The following is a 24,189-nucleotide window of genomic DNA, read 5'->3' as shown; positions in this document are numbered from 1 at the left end:
TCATTCCTTGTGGTTTTTCAAGGACAGTTATGATCTTACACCCAGATTATTTCGTTGATAACGACTTAAAACTAAGATCTAACAAAATAACGCAACTGGAATCCTTTCCGTTAAATCGTGACATGAGAAGTGAAATACATACTAGAAAAGATTCATGCTCGTAGCAGAGAAATTCCGATATAACCAAACGACACCAAACTATGTAAGCTTAGACATAAACGCGACGGGAATACTTTCTGTCGAATCGTGACATGAGAAATGAAATGCATACTAGAAAAGATTCATGCTCGTAGCAGAGAAAATCCGATATAACCAAACGACACCAAACTATATAAGCTTGGATATAAACGCGACGGGAATACTTTCAAGGCAGCGTCCACACCACGCCGGAACAATTTGAAAACGCAACTTTATTTCTACGGCTAGGCCTACCTAGAACGGGGCTTTTCCAAAACGATAACATCACGATAGTAATGTGATTTCGCTGACCGAGTTTTCCTCAAACACAAATCCAAAATGATTGGTTTATTGTTGCGTTTTGAAATTTCTCCGGCGTAGTGTGAATGGAAAACATTTGATGATTTTTCAGAGTGAAACCCCCGTGTAATTTCAAATTCCTCAGGTGTTGTAGTGTGCACTGGGCCTAAGTTGTTCGTAATGGGGGAAATATACGGCAGTAATTTCTTTCATACTCGAAGAAGAGAGAATCCGACGCAACAAAATACCACTAGCAATACGACAACAAAATAAATACAGAAACTTTTCTGCCCCTCATCACTGATCAGCTTTGCCTGTAAGCCATCAGTTACTGCGTTGTTAAGTTCTTTGTAAAACAACTGGTTTCTAAAGGATGGAAGCAGCTCTTCTGGGGTTCGACCTGAAAGATGTAAAGCAAACAGTTCTCATTCTGTTTCTCAATATAGCATGTAGTGATGTTTATATAATTTGAATCTAGAAGCGAAGAGAAGAGAAGGTTTTATTCTCTACAACCGATGATAAGAAACATCCAGGAAAAGAGTAGAGCCTACTTAAAGCAAAGTCGATTACAGCAGCAAGTAGAAAACAGTTGCGCCCCGTGAAAATTCCCTCATGCTAGAACAACCAGTCAGCGAGTACATGGCAATAGGCCATTGCCGAGTTCCCTTGTGCCTCTATATCAAAATGAGACTTGATGCACAACAATTCTGCTATAGGTTCACTTTCGTGCAAATCAAATACATCTTCATATGAAAGACTTTGCACGAGGACTCATTTTGAAACAGAGGCACAACCTAACTCGGAAATGGCCAATTGGCTGACGCTTCTTGGACGAAAATTACAAGCCGAGTCAATTTTCGGAGACGGTAATCCAACCATATCCGGAATCCTTTTCCCACGACTGTGTTAGCTTGGTGTGTTCCATTTCTAGGACCCCCAGAGGGTACGCCCTAATATAAGCTATATTGGTGTGCGTGGTGCCAAAGGATGTGGCTTTCAAGTCCTTTTGGTCTGGAGTAAGATTTTAGCATTAAATGACTAGGAGAGAGAGCTACACAGCCTTGACACTCTCGATATTTGTCAGATTTTAAAACAAATTGTCTGTACGCATTTGTACCGGAAAGATATACCTTGATTTAACTTTTCCTGCAGACTATGAGCCAGTTTTCCATTGAACGTCTTGTGAACACACAGTGTAGTTAAGGGCTCACACAAAATGAAGTTAAGATCAATGGCGTCCCTCAAAACACACTGCCACTGAGAAAAGCTTTGTGCCGCTCCTAGATCAAACGTACTGGTCTCAGCGTTTCCTTTATGTTCAGTGGAATCGTCTTCCAAAATAAGACAACAGCAGAGTAAAGAGACGAGATGGTTCACCTTTAACATTGGCTGAGCGTTATTAACGAGGAAACGTAGTGACGCTGCAATTAATTTAAACTTCTCCGGCAAGGACTTGATGCAAGCTGTGTTTAAATCAAGCGCATTTAACAAAATCTCTAATCTTACTTCTTTCTCGAAGCGCGGAATGAGACTCACTCTAGCGACCACGCCCTCCTGGTAGGGTGGCACATTTGACGACTTGACCTCTAAGCCCTCTCTGTCCCATTCTTGGACCATCGTTATATTTCCTCTCCCGTCGTGAGCTGCAGCATCGTTTAAAATGCCATACATGACTTTCCTCAGGCGCTGAGAGCACTGATTAGCCGATACTTCCTCACAGTTTTCAACCTGAGTTCTGAGAAGGATTTTCCCCGTTGTCAAGGCGTTCATACATTTGGCGGAGAACAGTCCCTTGCGAAACTTGAGCAAGATCCATTCTTCAATTTTACGGCCATTTTGAGTCCTCAAGGAGCTGTCGACCACACCACTATCGAAAAAGTGCAGTAAATTTGACTCTGTGATCTTGTATTCCTGGAGAGAATGGTCGACAGCTTGTCTTAGTTTATCTCTGCTTACCGCTGACCCTACCATTCGTAGCGCGGACTCGAGCGCCTCTTCTTCTGTCCTTGAGTCCGATAGAATGTTAGCAATGCTTGCAAATCTTGACGCTTTTCCGCGATTCAGTGTGGGTCTAAACTCTGCCAATACCTCGAAACTGACGTAATCATTCCCCACCAAAGAAGCGAACAAAGGAAGAAATTCTGCGCGGATTCCAAAGTGCGATGCCAGTTCTTCTCGATAGAAAATGTCGGCAGTTAACCCATCAGCCTTCCAGTTGAAAGAAGAAAGTGGGATGTAGCCGTCTTTTATATCAAAGATAAAGAAGTCGCTGTCATTGCCTAAAACAGGGCAGTTCCAAGCGCTGGCCAAGGAGGCGATTTCATTGTCTGCTTCGCTGAAAGAAACATAAAGATGTACTTAGACAAGCTTGTTGCAACCAGGCAGCTGTATCCTTTTGTCATGAAATTCATCCCCGGGAGAGGGGGGGGGGGGGAGAAGGGGGGGAAACTTTGATATGAAAAGGTCAGTGATGGTCGTCGTCTCGCTCATGGCTGGTTTTTACTAGCGACGGAGTCGTGGTCGGAGTCATAATCAGAAGCGTAGAGTGATACGAACTAGTGAAAATCAAACCGACGGAGTCGGAAGAAGAACAACCATTCCGTTTATGACTCCGTCGCTTACGATCCAGTGAAAACTAGATTGTCGGAGTCGGAAGCTGTAGCGGAAGAATAAACCAATTACAATGATCCATTCTGGGCCTTGTGATTGGTTGGTTCTTCCGCTTCTGGTTCCGACTCCGACAATCTAGTTTTCATTGGATCATAAGCGACGGAGTCGTAAACGGAATCGGAAGAAATGGAAACGTTCTGATTCTTCCGACTCCGATTCCGTCGAGCTTATGACTCCGCTTACGACTCCGATTTTCGATTTTCACTAGGTCGTAAGCACTCTTACGTCTCTGACTACGACTCCGACTCCGACTCCGTCGCTAGTGAAAACCAGCCTTTAGAGGTATAAATCAAGGATTCTGGTCTCTGGTCTCTGTTTATGACGAGACGTACTCAAAGAAATAATAATTAAAAACGCTCTTCTTTCCGTTTTTAAGCCCGGTTTCTGAAGGTCTCTCCAGTCCTTTTTACTGAGCGGAAGCCTATTTCGTTTTAAGTAGTATCTTTAAGGGATCAAATAAAGCTCGAGCCACGCCCAAACTCTTTTCGGGGGTTTAATTCAAATTTTCCGACGAGTATCCCCGACCTTTTCATATGGGAGTCCCCCCACGGGGGCAAGGAAGAAAGTAGAGGTAACGACCTCGTCGCTCCCCCACTTCCCTTCCTTCCTTTCCATTTTCTAAATCACGGTACAATTCTCGCCACGTCTACAGTCATCCTGGGTAAGCTACGCTAGTTGTTTATTTGAAATAAATCCTTCAGGTTTAAAAGAATTAAAAGGCCTGGAAACTGAAACAATATCACTAACGTCACCCAATGCATTTGCTCAATCCATTATCCTCTATTCAATGAAATGTCATGCCTCGTCGGAAGATCGAGAACCAAGAATGTTTGCGCTAGCATGAATTAAAATGAAGTCTGCTTAGCAGACGCTCGAGTGATCGTGAAAAGGCGCGAGTTCGCGTGGAGACGCACGCGACAAGTGGAATAAGCACCTCATTTCCTTCTGTTCCTTCACCTCACGTGCCTCCGCCCGCGAACGTTTTCTCACTCTTACGCCGCTCTAATTCGCTTCCTATTGCTCCAGCGTTTGCTACGCAGTCTAATATTCTAATATTCTGAAATTGGTGAAATCAATTGAAATGTAGATTATTTAGTTCATTCTGAGAGCTGACAGCTGACATCGACAAGATGTAACCATCCTTTATGTTCGCTCGGCAAATTTTATTCTCGCCATACAACGAAGGAGATATGTCCAGTCGCTGGTAACAGTCTCCAAGTCAGCTAACCATTCGACTATTATGCTAACATTTAATACTGTAATATTGCATCCTACCTGTCGCAGACCGCGAATTTGACGCTATGATCCATCAGCGCCTGCAGAAACACAAGCTTCGATAAAGCCGGAAGTAGAAAGTCTTCGCCCTTTTCTGGTGCCCGATTCTCGGCTAAGGCACAAGATGTTTCGATCCTCTGATTTGCCCTTTTCTTGTGTGTCTCTAACTTTTTGCCGCTTGCATGTTGTGCACCATCGAGGACTACAAAGGATTCTACACCATTAGAATCAAGCGCATTGAAAAACGAAAGTACAGCGTTGTGGAACTCTTCGTACTGGCCTCCATGTCGACAGTCGAAGGCGTTCCTGTAAAGATCGTTACATAAGCCGGACCCGTCTATGATAAGTTTTGTGTTTTTGAGCTTGGTCTGACGTTTCCAGAGAGTTTCGATTGAGTTGACGTAGCTGGTCAGCCCGCGAACTCCCATCTTGATAGAATCGTCCTCAAAATGTTCCAACTTCAAAGTACTCGTTGTGTAACCGTCACGAAACCTCCTCCACAGGCACATAAGGTTTAGAATCACCCTAGCATTATTTTTGCTCTATTTATGCATAAGTATTTTTGCGTTTTTGAAAGCTTTACATAATCCATCATTACTGAAACTTAATTAAATATGGCTTGCGCATGCATTATACGTCTTTTATTTTCCTTTACCAATAAAGAAAATGATCAAGTTTCGGATTTCAGTTTCTGGAGAATATGTACCACGTGGCTGAGTTTTTCATTAACTTTCATCTTGCCATCTATATTTGGGCATTGTACCGTGTGGCACAAAATTTTGACGGGTTCTAATTTTTGCAGTTTTTACAGTGATCCGCAAGAAACGTTCCCCCAAAATAAAATTCCCGCAAAAACTTACTCCACTGGCGAAATTACACATAAAAATATCACAAGTAGAATCTTGCTGCTGCCATTTATTGAAAACGTCAAAACGATAGAATGAGAAACAAAACGTTCAGAAATAAAAAAAAAAGTACAGGAAAGGATCGTCCAAAGATAATACATTCAGAAGGGCATTCTACAATAGAGTGACACTGATTACTTGTGTGTTTGTGTTTTACATCTCTACATTTTCTTTCACTTGTCAACTGCATGAACTTTAATTTGAAAAATGCGGAAATGTTGTATTTTCAATTAAATGCAACTTCCCGACAATCGAAACAATTAGGATCCAGCAAGAAAAATCAATATTTTCAATAGCAAAAATTAGTTCCGCAAAATACAAAAAAATCGCCGATTCGCAAAAATAAACTCCTGCACAAATTTAGTGCCACATGTGGTATTCAATGACATTCTTGGCTGTAATGTAAACCTACATTTTCTATGCCGTTATTGTTTATCGGTTAAGATATAAGTATGGGAAGCAACACTCTGTGAAGTCATGAAGGACGCGGCGTGTCTATGGCGGAGCGCGGTGATCTTTCTTTTGGGCGTCCTGATAAAGAACGCGGACCACAGTGTATGTGGACACGAAAGTACCCTGCGAACGCAGACGGATTTCTATCTTCTTCCGTTTATGGCGTGGCTTTAGTATATTCAGGACTGGAGCTGATCTCTACAGCCCTTTACCTGACGAAATAATAAAATATTTGGTTGACCAGCATCAAAAGGTACGAGTTTATAACTTGTTGCTCCAGGGCTAGTTTAGAAAGTACTTGGAGAGGTTTTCGATCGGAGAGAACGTGGATCATATTCGTTTTTTTTTTTTTCTTCGTCGTCCTCCATTCATTCACTCTGGTTTAATTTATAGCCCATAACTCGATGGTCAAAGCTACACACTTCACAGTTTAAAGTTATTAACGAAGGCTTTAACCAAAAGCCCGGTATAAAAGCGATGCTTTTCTTGTTTCGATTAACATTTATTATCCGCAACAAAAAAGGTTGAAAAAAAAAATGTTTTGCTGGTACCTGTCTAACATACATTTTCTTACAACATTAGATGCGAGAGTTTGGTAGTCTATCAAGACTAAATCACTTTTACTTTGATTAAAAATATAACACAAACAGCGGTGATAAACATTTTAAAAACGTGCATTTTATGATCTTGACGTTTCGTATGCTAATCAACGTACTTTCGTGACTACAATGTAGAGATTCGGTATAGAGAAACAAGATAATCATCAGATCATTTTGAGACTAAACAATGGCCAAACTTAGCTGCGTGTGGACCTCGCGAGTGCACGCGCGCACAAAGTCACAAACATGTAGGTGAACTACAGCAACACCTCACATTTTTACTGTAAACGCGATATTTGTTGCAAAACATTTTACATTGTCAATTGTAATCTGAGAGCACATATTTCCATACAATGTAGTCGAATCTAGGAAACGCTTAGCTAAACTACATACCTTTTTATATACTAAGCAATACGATATACTTGGCTAAGATATTTTACACGTGCAACATCTTGGTGAAAAATTAAGTTCAAAACTTACTAAATCTGGAATGACGTATTCTACTCTCGGAATCGCTGCTCCAAAATGCGTCGGGGTGACGGAAGGGGCGGGGGGACAGGAGGATTTAGAAACAGGAGGTGGGTACCAGGTTCCATAATAGTTTCCAGTCGAAGTCTCCCAATTTCTTTCCTCCCCTCCTCCTCTCCTTCCTCCTCCTCCACCCTCCCCCCTCTACACTACATTTTTACTGAAGATATATCTTTCAATTCCCATTTTTTTTTTAAAGAAAGATTTCTGCTTTAAAGAAATAAACGCTAAAACTAGATCTACAATTTTGCGAAATACGGAATCGAAAAAAAAAGACGTCTTTTTGTTGTATGTGAACGAAAGATCATCCATTGGTATCGTGAACAATCAGTCTAAGATAAGGTTGTTGTTATTATTTTGGTATGTCAGATTATACGAAGACTCGGCAACTTTTATAACATCAGCTAAGCCGAAATTACTGATAAACAGATAACTATCGATTCTGATTGATTATTAGCTAGCTATCTAGTCCAGTCCCTAAACACTCCCTTCCACGCTCGATACAAGGGTTGAACCCAGGAGGGAGAAGAGAGATCGTTCTCCCATCTGGGTTGAACTCCTATATATAGCGGAGAAGGGTCCGGAGAGTTCGAGAGGGTTCAAGGACTGGACTACTGGCCTTCTTTTCTGGCCAAAGAAAGGTTCTCACAGACCTCCTTAGTTCATTCCCTGAGCTGTACTCCAATCAGTGTGCTCCAACTATAAATAGCAAAACGTTAAATTCTTTGAACAATTATTAACTCCCTGTCATTGTTCGTGTATTAAATCATTCTCCGAGATGTCTGACATCACTTCTCAGCGTCTGCCTTGTCTTATACAGACACCCTGACCCCTCCCCACCCTAGCTTATGTTCCGACTGATAGTATTATAAATATCAGTGATATTTATAATACTATCAGTCGAAACATAATCACTGATGCCTATTGATTCAAATATTTCGGCGGCTTTCGCTGTTGACTTGCAAGGGAAAAATCGTCATAATCGGGCGGAGCGACATCATTGTAATAGTCTGACCAACTTTTATGGGAAGACCTTGGTGAATCGCTCACTGACCGTCTGTCATCAGAAGGCCGTGGTGAATCCCCCGGTGTAGATGAATCATAGAAAAGCCGCTGACCATAATCACCGCCTACTGGAGATCCAAGTACTGGCTCATTCCTTCACCGAGCGGAAGACTGGGAATGGTGGCTAGCTGATGGCTTAGACGCTTTAGACTTGGGCCGACGAGGTCTTGCAGTCGGTGGTGTTTTGCCTTCATTCTTATAGCCAACTGGATTGTAAGAAGCTGCTGATGCACTTTTGGAGCCTGGCGACACCAATCCCGGTGGCGATACCTCCCTCGGTCGTAGCGAAGATCGCGAGAGCATGTTCTCGCCTGCTGCGAAGTTCTTGCTGCTGTGGCTCGGGTTTGCACGTAGATTTAAGTTCTGAATCCCGGCAAAGATTTCATATTCTCTTATTTGTTGTGTGTAAGCCCGCTGTGCTACCCTACTGGATCTAGTTGTCACTGGCTTAGGTTTACAAGCGTGATGACCACTTGAATAGACGCTGGGTTGGGCATACTGTTGTTCCTGGTAATACCCTTTACTAGAGGACAAGGGCAAGCTCCAACTTGCTCCACCTTGAGGAAGTGGAGAGTAATACATAGGTCGGTCATGTCGTTTATGGGACGCATTCTGTTTCGGGAAGAAAGAGAAATTGTTAACGCTGGTAACAGTTGCGGTTGAAGTGGCGACGTCGCAAACGTCTTACCGTGATGTTTCGGTACGGTGCATTGAGTCAAATTAGAGAGAGAGACTATTGGAGACATGGACGTTAGTCGAGAAGCTGTGCGGGTTTGCAAAAATATGTTTTTTCTACGGGGTCGAAGACACCAGCGGCTGAGTGGCAGGTTTTCGTTACATTATAACAGCGATGCATAAAATTAATAGAATTGATTGATTGACCCTGCGAAGATATTTGACTACGTACATATTGTGATGACGATACCCGCCGCTGCTGCTGCTGCTGCTGTTTCCTCGTAGACATCTGCTTTGTCCGTCTTGTATGACTATGTTCTTCCCTTCGTTTTGTTGGACTAAAATGAAATTAACCAGAGCTGTCACCTTCACCCTGAAGTCACAACTCGACACCATTTGGCTTTGTCTATCAGCCATGGCAGAGCTAGTAAAGCATTAATTCTCTTCACTGATGGCGACACAATTATTTTATAATAAGTTCAGAGATTTTGGTACCATGTCAAGACTTGGTCCACTTGGCGTGTTCTACTTCGTTCCCGCATCGTTTTGTATGCAGTGAAGTGGTTATGAGAAATTAAATGTTGAACACACAATGAAATAAGACATTCTTGCCAACTTGTTACTGATAAGGCACTCAGATTTAATAGAATCATAAATTTTTGACCTTGTAGTCTGCGAAAAAATAGTCTGTTGACAGACATTCAATACATTCAAAAAAACGGGGATGGTATGTGGGAAACAGGGTGGATAAAGAGAAAATATTTCTACCTGTAAAACGCACTCCTGCTGTCCATGGAAGAGCAAGACTGAGTCGAGGAGCGATAGCTATTCCTAGTTTGGTACGACTTCTGATGTGTGACACCAGGGTATTTTGTGTTGAGGCCAACACTAATTTTGCCTATAATCACCAGGAAGGAAGATAAAATAAAACAAAAGGTAGATCGGTCCGTGGTTAACTGAAGCAAGATTAAGCCAGTCCAGTAGTACCTTATCAACTTTAAAATGATTTCTTTCGCCTTTTTTTTCTCATGTTTTCGATTAAGGTTATTCGGTTTCTCAAGAAGATTGAGTTCTGTTCGCGTTCTCCATTCCTCCTCTCGCCACGATCCCATTCACATTTTTTTCACTTATCCGAGATTCTTCACGGAAAGCAAACTCATGCTAAAACATTGATTACCTTTTAGCGTACTTTTCCCTAGAAAGCAGGAATTCCTTCATTAACGCTTCACAGTGAATTTTTTAACAACGTTGAAACAATGACAGTAGTCATAAAACGAAAAGTAAAATGTAATTGAGAACGATCTTATTCTACCTTTTCTCTCTAACGCATTGCAAATGTCTCCGTAAAGAAGGTTGGAAGAGGGAAGCAACACTTCTGGCATGCGACCTGAAAGAGAGATAGGCAATAATTACGTTAATTCGAAGAATTCGCGGGACCTAAGAACAGTGGATGGCACATTTCGAAACATTTTGTCTAAATGTTTCAATTTTAAATTTAAAATCAATCAATCACAATAAACCTAGTTCCTTTTTCGTTTTATCGTTATCTAAGTTTCTTTCACTTAAGTGTTAGCCTCTTAGTTTATGGTCGCCCCCGATTTGAAGCCAGCTCGTTTCCAGGACGTTTATCCCTGCAAATCGCCCTAGGCATGAGGTTGACATAGCTTCTTGTTGACATAGCTCGTTTCAAGTTTCTAGGCACTGGAATGGCTGAAGAGATAAATTCTTGACATTCACACAACAAAAGAAAAACAGAACAAGTTCCTGGAAACATTGTGACAAAGTGCATTGCCAACGGTGCATGGGGTTCGTAGTTGGTATAAACCCCAGGTGACTCAGCCCTCCCCTTCTCCCTCCCCCCCTGAAACCCACCCCCCCCTCCGAAATAGAGAAAAAGAAGCAAGCAAGCATTCATCCGGAAAAAGACTCACCTCGATCAAGTCCGCTCTGTAGACAGTGCGCCAGTTGTCCATTAAACGTTTTGTGAATACACGGTGTTTCAACAGGCTCAAGCAAAACAAAGTTCAGATGAACAGCATCTCTCAAAACACACTGCCACTGAGCAAAGCTTTGTGCTGCTTGCCGATCAAACGACTGACTGATTGTGCTTTTCATGTATTGTTTCCACGAGCCGTCTTCTAGTTTAATACAACTGCAGAGTATGGCGGTGATGTGATTCCCCTGCAACGATGGCTGTGCGTTACTTGCGAGAAAACGAAGTGAGGCTGCAATTAATTTAAACTTCTCCGGCAAGGACTTGATGGAAGCTGTGTTTGAATCAAGCGCATTTAACAAAACCTCTAATCTTTCATCTTTCTTGAGGCTTGGAATGAGACTCACTCCAGGGACTACGCCCTCTTGGTAGGGTGGCACATTTGACGACTTGACCTCTAAGCCCTCTCTGTCCCATTCTTGGACCATCGTTATATTTCCTTCCCCATCGTGAGCTGCAGCATCGTTTAAAATGCCATACATGACTTTCCTCAGGCGCTGAGAGCACTGATTAGCCGATACTTCCTCACAGTTTTCAACCTGAGTTCTGAGAAAGTGTTTCCCCGTTGTCAAGGCGTTCATACATTTGGCGGAGAACAGTCCCTTGCGAAACTTGGGCAAAATCCATCCTTCAATTTCACGGCCATTTTGAGTCTTCAAGGAGCTGTCGACCACACCACTGTCGACATAGAGCAGCAAATGTGACTCTGTGATCTTGTATTCCTGGAGAGAATGCTTGACAGCTTGTCTTAGTTTATCTCTGCTTACCACTGACTCTACCATTAGTAGAGCAGACTCGAGCGCCTCTTCTTCTGTCCTGGAGTGAGACAGAATGTTAGCAATGCTTGCAAATCTTGACGCTTTTCCGCAATTCAGTGTGGGTCTAAACTCTGCCAATGCCTCGGAACTCACGTAATCATTCCCCACCAAAGAAGCGAACAAAGGAAGAAATTCTTCGCTAATTCCAAAGTGTGATGCCAGTTTTTCCCGATAGAAGATGTCGGCAGTTAAGAAACCAGCTTTCCAATTGAAAGAAGAAAGTGGGATGTAGCCGCCTTTGATATCAAAGATAAAGAAGTCGCTGTCATTGCTTAAAACAGGGCAGTTCCAAGCGCTGGCTAAGGAGGCGATTTCATTGTCTGCTTCGCTGAAAGAAACATAAAGATGTGCTTAGGCAAGGCAATTGTATCCTTTTGTCATTGCATTTGTTCCCGGGGCGGGGGGGGGGGGTGTGAAGGGGGGAGGAACTTTGATATGAAAAGGTCGAGGATGCTCGTCGTCTCGCTCAAATCAAGGATTCTGGTCTCCGGTGTCTGTTTATTATGAAAAACACTCCAAGAAAAAAATTCTGATTCAACAATTCTCGCCGCATCTACATTCATACCAAGTAGCTACGTTAGTTGTTTATTTGCAATAAATCTTTCAGGTATAAAAGAATCAAAAGGCCTGGAAACTGAAACAATATCGCTAACGTCACCAAACTGATTCATTTCTTCAATCCATTACTCTCTGTTTAATTAAATGTCGTGCCTCGTCGGAAGATCGAGGATCGAGAATCTCAATTCATTTGCCTGTAGTATGGATAAAAATATACTCTGCATAGCAGACGCTCGAGTGATGACCTGCGTAGCAACCGTTTACTTTCCTTTTCCAGGCGGAGACATCGATGGTCTGCTAGAACTACGACGAGTGTTTAGTCATCGCGAACGCAAAAGGGCGGTATGGCGGTGGCCGAGTAGGGAAGAAGGCGAGACGAGAAAATTTTTTCTTCTCGTGCGTGCCGCGCCCATGTCTGGTCCCATTCCCCTTTAGCCAAAACGTCTCGCATCATAACCCCTTCTGAAATTCGAGAGAAAAACAGACTGCCACCAGTCTAAGAGATCGAACAAGCGAGCGAGGAAGCGGGCGAGCAAAGAAGTGCGCCTGGAGTGAGCAAAAAATTGGGGAGAGGTGGGGAGGGGGTGAGCGAGAATTGGAGGGGGTGGGGAGAAAAGGAATCGCCTGCAATCCCAACCATTTTAACGAGCTCCGTTTAGCCCGCAAGCAGGCTCACTTCTTGTTTGGGTAGCGTATCGCGGGCAAGGGCGGCGGAGCCGCAACCGCAAGCCGGCGAAGCAGGCGAGAAGAATGGGGGGAGGTAAAGTTCTCCTCGCCCCATTCTTCTCGCCAGCTTCGCCGGCTCGCGGTTGCGGCTCCGCCGCCCTTGCCCGCGATACGCTACCCAAACAACAAGGGAGCCTTCTCGCAGTTTAGTTCGCCCACGAACGGGAAGCAATAGTGCAATTTGATTGGTCAAAAGTGACATTAGAAATTTGACATTCATGTATAATCCGAATTTTCTGTTCAGGAAACGTTGAGAGGTCTTTCGCAAAACGGCAAACACATCGATCTAAAACCGATGCTTAGAGTCTAGTACTATATGTGGACAGGATGTCCTTGTAATCCATTTATCAAATACTCGTGGGAGTGAAGGAGAAAATTTTAACACAGGCGGCCCAAGCTTACGATGCGAGGAGTTATTATTATTATTTTAATCTAAGAAAGGAGAGGAAAATCAAAAAGCGATAAGTCGGTAAAAAGGCTTCGGATCGAGCTCAGAAGCGAGAAGACACTAGAAAAGACAACAAGGCATTGAGGTAAGTCATTCTTATTGAAAAATATCAAAATTTCAGCTATAATGTCGATTATTTTCCTCATCCAAACCTTTATAAATTCAAACTTTTGTAACACAACATCTCCATATGCTGCAAGGCGAGAGTCACGTTTCGCGTAATAACACTCGGTCATTATGTAACGCGCATTACTATTTGCTGTTAGCGGACTCAAGCTGGGCGCTTGATTTGGCGGACATTGATGATCATTGGTTCTCATGGGACAGTTGGCGCCCCAAGGGAGAGCGGCATGTTAGGGCGCGTTCGGTAAAATGTCGACAAGTGGAATAAGCATTTCCTTTTCCTTGCGTGTCTACGCCCGCGACCGTCTTCTCGCCGTTACTCCAGCGTTTGCTACGCAGGCTAATAAATGAAAAGTACTGTTATTCTAAAATTGGTGAAATAAGCTAAAATGCAGATTATTTAGTTCATTCTGACAGCTGACATCGCCAAGATGTCACCATCTTAAGTGATCTGCATAGGCATGGCTGCTTCGCTCGGTAAATTTTTAATCTCGCCGTACCACAAAGGAGATATCTGTCCAGTCACTGGCAACAGTCTCCAAGTCACCTATCTATTCGACTGTATGCATGCAAACATTTACTACTGTTACTACTATAATAATGTAATAATGCGTCCTACCTGTCGCAGACCGCGAATTTGACACCGTGATCCCTCGTGAGATCCATCAGCGCCTGCAGAAACACAAACTTCGACAAAAGCGGAAGAAGAAAGTCTTCGCTGTTTTCTGGTGCCCGATTCTCGGCTAAGGCAAAAGATGTTTCGATCCTCTGATTTGCCCTTTTCTTGCGTGTCTCTAACTTTTTGTCGCTTACATGTTGTGCACCATCGAGGACTACAAAGGATTCTACACCGTTAGAATCAAGCGCATTGAAAAACGAAAGTACAGCGTCGTGGAACTCTTCGTACTGGCCTCCATGTCGACAGTCGAAGGCGTTCCTGTAAAGATCGTTACATAAGCCGGACCCGTCTATGATAAGTTTTGTGTTTTTGAGCTTGGTCTGACGTTTCCAGAGAGTTTCGATTGAGTTGACATAGCTGGTAAGTCCGCGAACTCCCATCTTGATTGAATCGTCCTGAAAAGGTTTAAGAGTCTGAGTCAGTAAAAATCAGATATGTTCATCAAAATCGCGGACACAGCCAAATAATCGATTTCACTCGTACTTTCTATATTGATAGGCCCTTGTGCCAAAGTAGACAAAACAAGGTTAGTTTGTTGTAATATTTATTTTTTTGAGAGTAATTAAATAGAAACCCCTAATTTCGGATCGAGAGCCAAATTTCGATATTTGAACTATCAAAATTCTGTCATATCCATAGCTCGTCAGCGTCAAGTCGAAAATCATCTGTGAATTTTCCTTTGCAATAACACTATAGTTAGGGCCTTGACCAATTCATTGATGACATGAAAAGCAGATATTTTCTAGTTATAAATAGTTTATGAATTTTTGCGCAAAGACGCCTTGCAGCTGTTTTTTTCAATAGCTCTGTGGTACCCTTAAGGTAATTCCTCTGAAATAAAAAGTGACAATAGATTTTTGTTCAAACTTTGCCCACTCAATATTTGTCATATGATAACTTCAATTTTGAAATAAAAAAGGGGGTGCCCATGCTCATTAAGGAGCAATGAGGCATTGAAAATGCCCCATTTTGGCATTATTTAATGCTTATCATAAGAACACATTCCCAGTAATTGTAACATCTTTGTGAGCCCGGACTCATAAGAACACACATTAAACTACAGTCAATACAATGTGTCGGACACAAATAAACGTTTTAAGTGTGATTCAGACGGAAAGCTAAATCCTTGATTAAAAATTTGAACCAAATTTCTTGACGTGGTTACCGACTGCAAAATAGAAAAGACCACATTGTATCTGCTATTTTTCTTATTTATTCAATTTTCAGCAATAGAAATTAAATAAGTCTTTTCTCACGCAAAGCTTATGATTAGTTGATTACAATGACTGGAAAAAAAATTGAGGTGCCCTTGCTCGTTGGTGAGCTAGAGCCATTTTTCAACTGACAGAGCTCAATATCCAGGCAAACCCGTCATGTTTTCAATGTGCGCGCTAATGACGCCATAAATTATGCGCAGTAAGGATGCGCAATGCAAATGTGAGGAATGACCTTAAACAACGGCCGAAAACGCTTGTCGGTTCGCGAAGAAAAACCCAATAACTATATTGCAGATAAAGTATAAGGATAGACGTTCACAGAAATACTTGAAATATTTTGGGATACCTTTTAGTTTTACGGTAAACGCACTTTTGTTTGAAATTTGCTTATTTTCGAGATTTGCTGCTGCCGCCATATTAAAGTTACAACTAAGATGACCATCAAGAAACAATTGATCGCATGCCAAAAAGTACATTAAAAATTAAAATATGATAAGCTAAATTAAGTTGAGACTTGGTTTCTGCCTTTTATCTAGACAATGAATTAAATTGGAGGTCGACTCAAGCAGATTTTTGCTTGTTTTCATGACAACTGTCAATTTGTTTACACAAGATATTTGGGGCATGTACTAAAACCCGAAACAACGAAACGAAACCACCGAAACAAGCGAAACGAGCGAAACGAAACCACCGAAACAAACGAAACAACCAAAACGAAAGACAGATACGACAAATACGATACGAAACGACCAAAACAAAACCACGGGCCAGCGAAAGACAGAATTATATTACATTTAGTACTTCGAGCAGTACAGCTGTCTTGTAAAGACTGAAAGAAAATGTTGTTGTATTTTTGTATGTATTTTAAGGGTGGAACGCCGACCAAAGTAGATGGGAAAAGAAAAGAAAGGAAAGTAATAGAAAAGTTAGGATAAGAAGTATTCATTGATAACGTCTCAGTCGGTATCGCTACTTTTCCCCTTAGATTGCGTGTAAACTGTATGGTAGGGGAGGAGGGGGAATCAGCTTTTTAGGGTTCACTCAGCAGAGGTTAGTTCATGGGAGTGAGGAATGAAAAAAGCTTCAATTGACAATCAAACTCAACGATCTTTTAATAAATTTTCTTGGGAACAACTCATAATTAACCGTTATCTCAGTTGCAATCAGTATATCAGCGACAAATGCTGAAGAGAAAACGACAGCAACAAAAACAAACAAAAAAAAACACATTTCATTATTTGAGCGTTAAGAATAGACCCCTTCACGCTCTAATGGACATTATGGGTAATCAGGGCAAATTTACAAAGAAGCAAATCGTAGACACCCTTGTGCTCATCCATCTTTCAAAATGTCATGATGTCACGCGTGTGGCTAAAGAGCAGGATCTGGGTACGAGATCAGGCTGCCATAGTAACTTTCCAGAGATCAAGGCTGTTTTTTTAAAACATTTTTATTTATTTACTTACTATTTTACTTGTTTCGGTCGTTTCGCTTGTTTCGGTGGTTTCGTTACGGTGGTTTCGTTTCGCTCGTTTCGGTGGTTTCGGTGGTTTCGGTGGTTTCGTTTCGTTGTTTCGGGTTTTATGAGATGCCGATATTTGGTGGCTACTGAAGCATGAAGCTGCGTTTTGTTGATATCTTCGGTTTCGGTTGCAAATCTCCTTTCTGGGCAGTTCAGTTATATTGGTTTTACTTTTCAGAATATACAATCCACGAGAACTATTTTCTATGACAAATACTGACCAAACAACAAATTATTTTAGTGTGTGAAACAAAGGGTGTCAGTAAAATGAGGACTCGGGGTCGGGGTCGGGGTCGGGGTCGGGGTCGGGGTCGGGGTCGGGGTCGGGGTCGGGGTCGGGGTCGGGGTCGGGGTCGGGGTCGGGGTCGGGGTCGGGGTCGGGGTCGGGGTCGGGGTCGGGGTCGGGGTCGGGGTCGGAACAGGGCCGGGGTCGGGGTCATCATCATCATCATCATCATCTTTATTTAAAAACACGGTAAATACATCAGGCATTAACAATTCGATATAAAAGCTACAACTTATTACGAAAGACTATGTATACAGATTAATCTTCTGTAATTTAAAATATTAGGTCTCTTTTAATTTTTATAATTTTTTCTTTCTTTAACTTTCCTTTTTAATGTCTTTTTCACTACCAATGGACAAAGTATGGGCGGAATTGAATTTTGAGCTGTGTCCGCGATTTATTTGATCCTTATTGACATATACTCTTAAACTTCAAAGAACTTGTTTTGTAACCATCACGAAGCGTGCACCATTTAGATCGGCGAGGCGTCTTCACCGCAGAAATATTTTTGCCCTATTTGTACATCAATATTTTGTGTTTTTCAAAGCTTTACATAATCCATTATTACTGAAATTTAAACCTTTTTGCTTGAGCCTCTTTAATCTTGATGGCTTGTTTACAAAACGATATTCTGGGCACCGTAATGACAACACAGCTAGAAAAAATCATAGAATGGCTTGCATTATACGTATTGTATATTCATTTACCCTCCTCTACCAGTAAAGAAAATGATCAAGTTTTGGATTTCAGTTTATGGAGAATATGTACCATGAGGCCGAATTTGCCATGAATTTTCATATTTCTATCTGGATTTGGAGATTGTACTCACATTCTTGGCTGTAATATAAAACTACATTTCGATTCCTGCCGTTACAGTTTCCAGCACTTAGATTTTGAGGGGTCGTTATAACCACGCTTTATCACTTGATGCTACAATCATGATATCAAAAAGCTGCCCAATCATTGGTGAACACGTTGTTATTATTTTCGTGATACAATAGGTTACCATAGCAACAGTATGACCTGCTAAAAGCAGCCTTAATTACAGCTTTAGGGGCTTATAATTCAAAAACGGCACGGTGAAATTTTATTATATTACCAAATTTCAATCAGCAGGATAAGACGCAACTTTTGGCAACGTTTAATAAACGGCACGCAATGCATGCAGAAGCGATGACGTTTAACTGAGGACGCAAATCTCCCAGATTCTTTTCATAGCACTGACGGCTCACCAAGAAGGCGAAGCCCAGCTTTCAATTTTTGTTGATCACCGGCAAACGTCTGGTAATTAAGGTAAATGGTTATTTAAACTCACAAATTTCAGTAATATTTCTTACTGTGGCCCGTTAAAAACAGCAGGAAAACAGTGAAGTTAACACTTTCTGAGAAGCTTTACTTCGACGTAACTAGTAACACCACAAAAAGGTGTAAAGTAATTTAAAGGGTGAGATAATATGAATTTAGAATCGTAAACTATTTCAACTATTCTCACTGCATATATAATGACCGATTCGCGATAACGGGTTACATTCCGCTAATCCCGAGGGTCTAGGTTAGTGGCGTCTAGTATGATCCTTTGCGGCCTTTCGAACATAAAATCTGGCTGGGCAGTGCGAAATCTTGCAGTTTGACGAGATTGCCGTGGGAAGACACTTTGCGCCCCTCCATCCTCCCCTGGTGGACCTGGTGGAAGTGACCACCGCTCACCTGGCCTTGCTGCATATCTTTTGCTTAGGCGGTCTCGGATTCCTCCCATAACTTAGTCTAACGTGATCCCAACAATAGAAATGTAGTGAGGATAAATTACAAACTGAAATACTGCAAAATCAACTACCATGACTAAATCAAAATCTAAATGCTGGAAACTGTTTTGAGTTATCTTAATATAAATAATACTGACAGCCGGAACATAGTCACTGTTGCCTATTAATCCAAACTCTTCGGCAGTTTTCGCTATTGACTTGCAAGGGAAAAATCATCAAAAATCTTCAAAATAGGGCTCCGCGTCATCATTGTAATAGTCGGATAACCAGCTTTCATCGGAAGACCTTGATGAATCCCTCACTGACCAACTTTCATCAGAAGGGAGTGGTAAATCGTCCAGTGAAGACGAATCATAGAAAAACCGCTGACCATAACCACTGCGTAATGGAGATAAAGATACTGGCTCATCCCTCCGCCGAGTGGAGGAGAGGGAACAGTGGGTAGCTGATGGGTACGGTGCTGTAGACTTGGCGCGAGGGGGTCTGGCATTCGGTGGTGTTTTGCCTTCATTCCTATAATCAACTGGATTGTAAGAAGCTGCCGACGTACTTTTGGAGCCAGGCGACACCCATCCCGGTGGCGATACCTCCCTCGGTCGTAGCGCAGATGGCGAGTGCCTGTTCTCACCTGCTGCGTAATTCTTGCTGCTGTGGCTCGGGTTTGCACGTAGATTTAAGTTTTGAATCCCGGTAGAGATTTCTGCTTCTCTTTTTTGTTGTGTGTAAGCGCGCTGTGCTACTCTACTGGATGTAGGTGTCACTGGATGAGGTTTACCAGCGTGATGACCACTTGAATAGACGCTGGGTTGGGCATACTGTTGTTCCTGGTAATACCCTTTACTAGAGGACAAGGGCAAGCTCCAACTTGCTCCACCTTGAGGAACTGGAGAGTAATACATAGGTCGGTCATGTCGCTTATGGGACGCATTCTGTTTCTGGAAGAAAGAGAAATAATTAAAGCTCGTAAAAGTTGCGGTTGAAATGGCGACGTCGCAAACGTCTTACCGTGATGTTTCGATATGGCGCCTTGAGTCAAATTTATTCCGGAAGCTTAGGGAGAGCGACTATTGGAGGCACGGAGGTTAGTCGAGAAGCTGCGGGAGCTTTCAAAAATCGTTTTTTTTTTTCTACGAAGTCAAAGACACCAGTTTCCTTACATCATAACAGCGATGCATAAAATTAATAGACTTGATTGATTGACCCTGCAAAGATATTTGACTACATACATATTGTGATGAAGACAGCCACTGCTGCTGCTGCTGCTGCTGCTGTTGTTGTTGCTGCTGCTGTTGCCTCGTAGACACCTGGTTTGTCTGTCGTGTATGACCATGTGCTTCCCATCGTTTTGCTGGACTGAAAATAAATTAAATGGAGCTGTCACCTAAATGAAGTTACAACTTGAACTCGACACTATTTAGCGTCTTTTACCAGCCATGCAAGAGCTATTACAACATTAATTCTCTAAACTGTTTGCGACGCAATTCCTTTACAGGAAGTTCTGAGAATTTGGCAGTACATCAAGACTTTGTCCACTTGGTGTGTTCTACTTCGTTCGTCTCGTTTTGTATGTACTGAAGAGGGGAACTTGTCTTAGGAACTTGTTAATAAAGTAATCAGATTTAATAAAATCATAAAAGTTTTTCCCGTGTAGTCTGTGGAAAAATAGTCTGTTTACAGGCATTCAATATTCTTTATAATCGTCAAGGGGACGAAAAAAAAAAGAAAGAAAAGAAAACGGGGGGAATGGGATGGGAAAGGGGTAGATAAAAAGAACATATTTGTACCTGTAAACAGCACTCCTGATGTCCAGGGGAGCGTAAGATTGGGCCGGGGGACGGCAACTGTCCCATGTTTGGTACGACTTTGGATGTGTGACACCAGGATATTTTGTGTTCAGGCCAACGCTAATCTTGCCTATAATCACCAGGAAGGAAGATAAAATAAAACAAAAGATGGATTACTAATTTGGACTCGTGGCTACTCAAAGTCAGATTAAGCCAATCCAATAGCTTAGTTTTGTACCTTATCAACTTTAAACTAATTTCTTACGCTGTGTTGTCTCATGTTTTCGATTAATGTTAATCAGTTTTTTAAGTAGATTGAGTTCTCTTCGGGTTCACCGTTCATCCTCTCGCCCCAATCCCATTCATATTGTTTTCACTCGTCCGACATTCTTCACGGACAGTGAACTCATGCTAAAACACTGATTGCTTTTCAGTCTCCTTTTCAAGCAGGTATTCTTTAGATAATTGTAAAATACATGATAATGAAGTTACGTTTGTACATCGTTAACGCTTCAAAACGATTTTTTTAAACAACGTTAAATTAACAATGAGAGTAGTTATAAAACGAAAAGTAAATTGTAATTGAGAACGTTCTTATTCTACCTTCTATCTCCAACGCATTGCAAATTTCGTTGTAAAGAAAGCGATTGTTGTAAGACGGAAGCAACTCTTCTGGCATGCGACCTGAATGAGAGAGGAAATATTTATGTTAATTTGAAAAACCTCGCGGGACCTAACAACAATGGATAGCACATATCAAAAAATTTTGTCTTATTGTTTCAATTTTAAATTTGAAATCGATCAATCACAACAAACCTAGATCTTGTTTCAGTTTATCATTACCTAAGGTTCTTTCACCTATGTGTTAGTCTCTTAGTTTATGGTCGCCCTCGATTTGAAGCCAACTCGTGACCAAGGCTTATCCCTTCAAAGCTCCCTGGGCACGAGGTTGACAAAACTACTAGTTGACATTGCTCCTTTCAAATGTTCTAGGTACGGCAATGGCTAAGGAGATAAATTCTTGACATTTAGAGAACAAAAGAAAACAGAACAAGTTCCTGGAAACATTGTGGCAAAGTGCAGCGTTAACAGTGCATGGACTCTCTCACTATACCAACAAAAAATATCGGAACGAAACAAACATTGGCATAAACTCTACGCGATCCCCCTCCCCTCCTCCCTCCCCCTTGAAATAAAAAGAAACAAGCAAGCATTTATCAGGAAGGAGACTGACCTCGATCAAGTTCGCTCAGCAGACAGTGCGCCAGTCGTCCATTAAACGTTTTGTGAATACATGGTGTTTCAACAGGCTCAATCAAAACAAAGTTCAGATGAACAGCATCTCTCAAAACACACTGCCACTGAGCAAAACTTTGTGCCGCTTGCCGATCAAACGACTGAGATAGGGAGATGTATTGTTTCCACGAGCCGTCCTGTAGTTTAATACAACTGCAGAGTATGGCGGTAAGGTGATTCGTCTTCAAAGGTGGCTGTGCGTTGCTCTTGAGAAAACGAAGTGACGCTGCAATTAATTTAAACTTCTCCGGCAACAATCTTATGGAAGGTGTATTTGAATTAAGCGCATTTAGCAAAACCGTTAGTCTGTTTTCAGCATCAAGGCATGGGATAAGACTCACTCGGACCACACCCTCTTGGTAGGGAGTAACATTTGACGGCTTCACCGTCAAACCCTCTCTGTCCCATTCTTCAACCATCGCTACATTTCCTCTCCGGTTGTAAACTTCATCATCGTTTAAAATCCCATAAACAAACCGCCTCAGCTTCTGGGAGCAGTAATTCGCCGACTTTTCCCGACAGTTTTCAACCTGGAATCTGAGCAAGACCTTTCCCGATGTTAAGCCGCTCATACAATTAGTAGAAAACTGTCCTTCTCGGAACTTGCGCAAAAGCCACTCGTCGATTTCTCGGCCGTTTTGGGTTCTGAGAGAACTACTGATCACGCGTTTTTGGAAATAGCGCAACAAATTCGAGTCTGTGATCGAGTACTCTTGTAGAGAATGCTCAACAGCTTGCCTTAGTTGAATCCCGCCATAAGACGACACCATTTGGAGAACAAATTTGTCAGGTACGGTGGAAAGCATATTTGCGATCCCAGCAAATCTGGCTTCTTTCTTGCTAGAATGATCCATGGAATACTGACTGCGACTAAGGGCATGGATGAACGGTTCCAATGCATCAATGCTGACGTAATCATTGCCCACTAAAGAAGCGAACATAGGCAGCAATTCTGCGTGAATTCTTAAGTGTGACGCCAATTTTCTCCGATGGAAAATTTTGGCTGTTAGGCGACTAGACTTCCAGTCGAAAGAGGAAAGTGGGATGTAGCCTGCTTCGATATCAAAGATAAAGAAATCGCTGTCATTGCTTAATACAGGGCAGTTATAAGCGTTGGCCAAGGAGGCGACTTCAGAATCCGCTTCACTGAAAAGAAACATGAAAATTACAGCTAGTTAATTCGTCCTTCGTAATCTGGAAGGAGTATGAAGTAACAAAAAGTATGCCTTACATTGCGTGCGCATATGTACGAAATGACAAATTTGAAACTTTTTAGACTTCTGGCGTTATACATCAGTTTGATTTCCGGGTTGCAGTGTTGGGAGTGCAGTTAGCACTAACTGTATGTTAACTTACTAGTAACTGATGTTTTGTATAATCCCTGGCCCAATGTGACCGGTTTAAGCCGGGAATATTACAAGTGCAGCTCTCCTTACTGAAACAGGGAAAGGCTCTCTTGCAGTCCCGATTCACTTACTACTCATTGACATAAACAAGCTCAAGTAGAAGCGGAAATTGAAGTAAGCCAGTTTCACTCTTTTCAAGTCAGCGATCGTTCCTGTAGAAATAGGTATAAGATCGTACACAAAATACTCCTGTTTACTTTCATCAACCTCATTTACACAATCTTTTCACACTATTGTTTGGGTTCGTTGCGCAGCATTTCCTTGTTGCGTGATAGGGACTGCGTGCAAAAGCGAAACTGAAACAGGAAACCGCTTACGATAACAAACTGAATTACAAAATTAATTACCATTCATTCATTTACACTGCAAAGCTCAGCATTTTATAGCCCACATTTGAACATCCTTCCTGTATTAGACGCAGGAAGGAAGAGCACTTCGCAGAAAGGACACACACTTCACAGAAAAGACGCCTTGCTTCGCAGAAAGACCAGACAGGACGCAAGCTTCGCAGAGAGGATAATGACTTCGCAGAAAAGACGCTCGCTATTTTGTTGTTCCTACGTTATCATTATCTGTAAAATCTACTTTATTTTACATTGCGTTAAAACTTACCAGTCAGGAACAGCAAATTTTACACCGCGATCCCTGAGCGCTTGCACAAAGACAAGATTTGACAAAAGCGGCAGAACGAAGACATCACCATCAGTTGATCTACCGTTGCACAGCGCGTCACCAGCTTGGATCCTCTACACTGATCTTTTCTTGAAAGTGTCTAACTTTTTATCGCTTCGATCATGAGCGCCATCGAGCACTACAAAGGAATCTACACCCCGAGAATCCAGAGCGTCGAAAAACGACAGAACGACTTTGTAAAACTCCTCGTATTGGCCTCCAAATTGACGGTCGAAGCCACTGTCCACGTA

At 42.1% G+C, this 24,189-nt stretch overlaps 3 protein-coding genes across 4 annotated transcripts; all 3 read right to left on the bottom strand.

The window, feature by feature from the left end:
- Positions 1 to 64: 64 nt before the first annotated feature.
- Positions 65 to 5,248, bottom strand: LOC145490761 (single-strand DNA endonuclease ASTE1-like). The gene is made up of 3 exons (XM_081469859.1): positions 4,423 to 5,248; positions 1,608 to 2,812; positions 65 to 877 (listed from the first exon to the last, which is right to left on the bottom strand). The coding sequence occupies exons 1-3, from the start codon at positions 4,929 to 4,931 to the stop codon at positions 687 to 689; spliced, it is 1,905 nt and encodes a 634-aa protein (XP_081325985.1). The 5' UTR covers positions 4,932 to 5,248; the 3' UTR covers positions 65 to 686.
- Positions 5,249 to 7,048: 1,800 nt separating this feature from the next.
- LOC145490484 (single-strand DNA endonuclease ASTE1-like) lies at positions 7,049 to 17,189 on the bottom strand. The gene is made up of 8 exons (XM_081469593.1): positions 16,953 to 17,189; positions 13,933 to 14,387; positions 13,571 to 13,653; positions 10,579 to 11,808; positions 9,960 to 10,034; positions 9,416 to 9,545; positions 8,880 to 8,985; positions 7,049 to 8,584 (listed from the first exon to the last, which is right to left on the bottom strand). Exons 1-8 carry the CDS (start codon positions 17,187 to 17,189, stop codon positions 8,069 to 8,071), a joined length of 2,832 nt encoding a protein of 943 aa, XP_081325719.1. The 3' UTR covers positions 7,049 to 8,068.
- On the bottom strand, positions 17,140 to 24,008 carry LOC145490951 (single-strand DNA endonuclease ASTE1-like). Of its 2 annotated transcripts, XM_081470069.1 has the most exons (6): positions 23,879 to 24,008; positions 21,799 to 23,418; positions 21,168 to 21,248; positions 20,565 to 20,694; positions 20,007 to 20,133; positions 17,140 to 19,715 (listed from the first exon to the last, which is right to left on the bottom strand). In XM_081470069.1, exons 2-6 carry the CDS (start codon positions 23,018 to 23,020, stop codon positions 18,996 to 18,998), a joined length of 2,280 nt encoding a protein of 759 aa, XP_081326195.1. In that variant the 5' UTR covers positions 23,021 to 23,418; positions 23,879 to 24,008; the 3' UTR covers positions 17,140 to 18,995. The 2 variants fall into 2 exon arrangements, with proteins under 2 accessions (XP_081326195.1, XP_081326194.1); XM_081470068.1 differs by having other exon boundaries at positions 21,799 to 24,008.
- Positions 24,009 to 24,189: the final 181 nt, after the last annotated feature.

The sequence above is a fragment of the Orbicella franksi genome, chromosome 6 (assembly GCF_964199315.1).
Source record: "Orbicella franksi chromosome 6, jaOrbFran1.1, whole genome shotgun sequence".
In the NCBI taxonomy this organism is placed as follows: domain Eukaryota; kingdom Metazoa; phylum Cnidaria; class Anthozoa; order Scleractinia; family Merulinidae; genus Orbicella; species Orbicella franksi.
The sequence above is the reverse complement of the archived record's forward strand: the minus strand, read 5'-3'. Positions and strand labels throughout refer to the sequence as shown.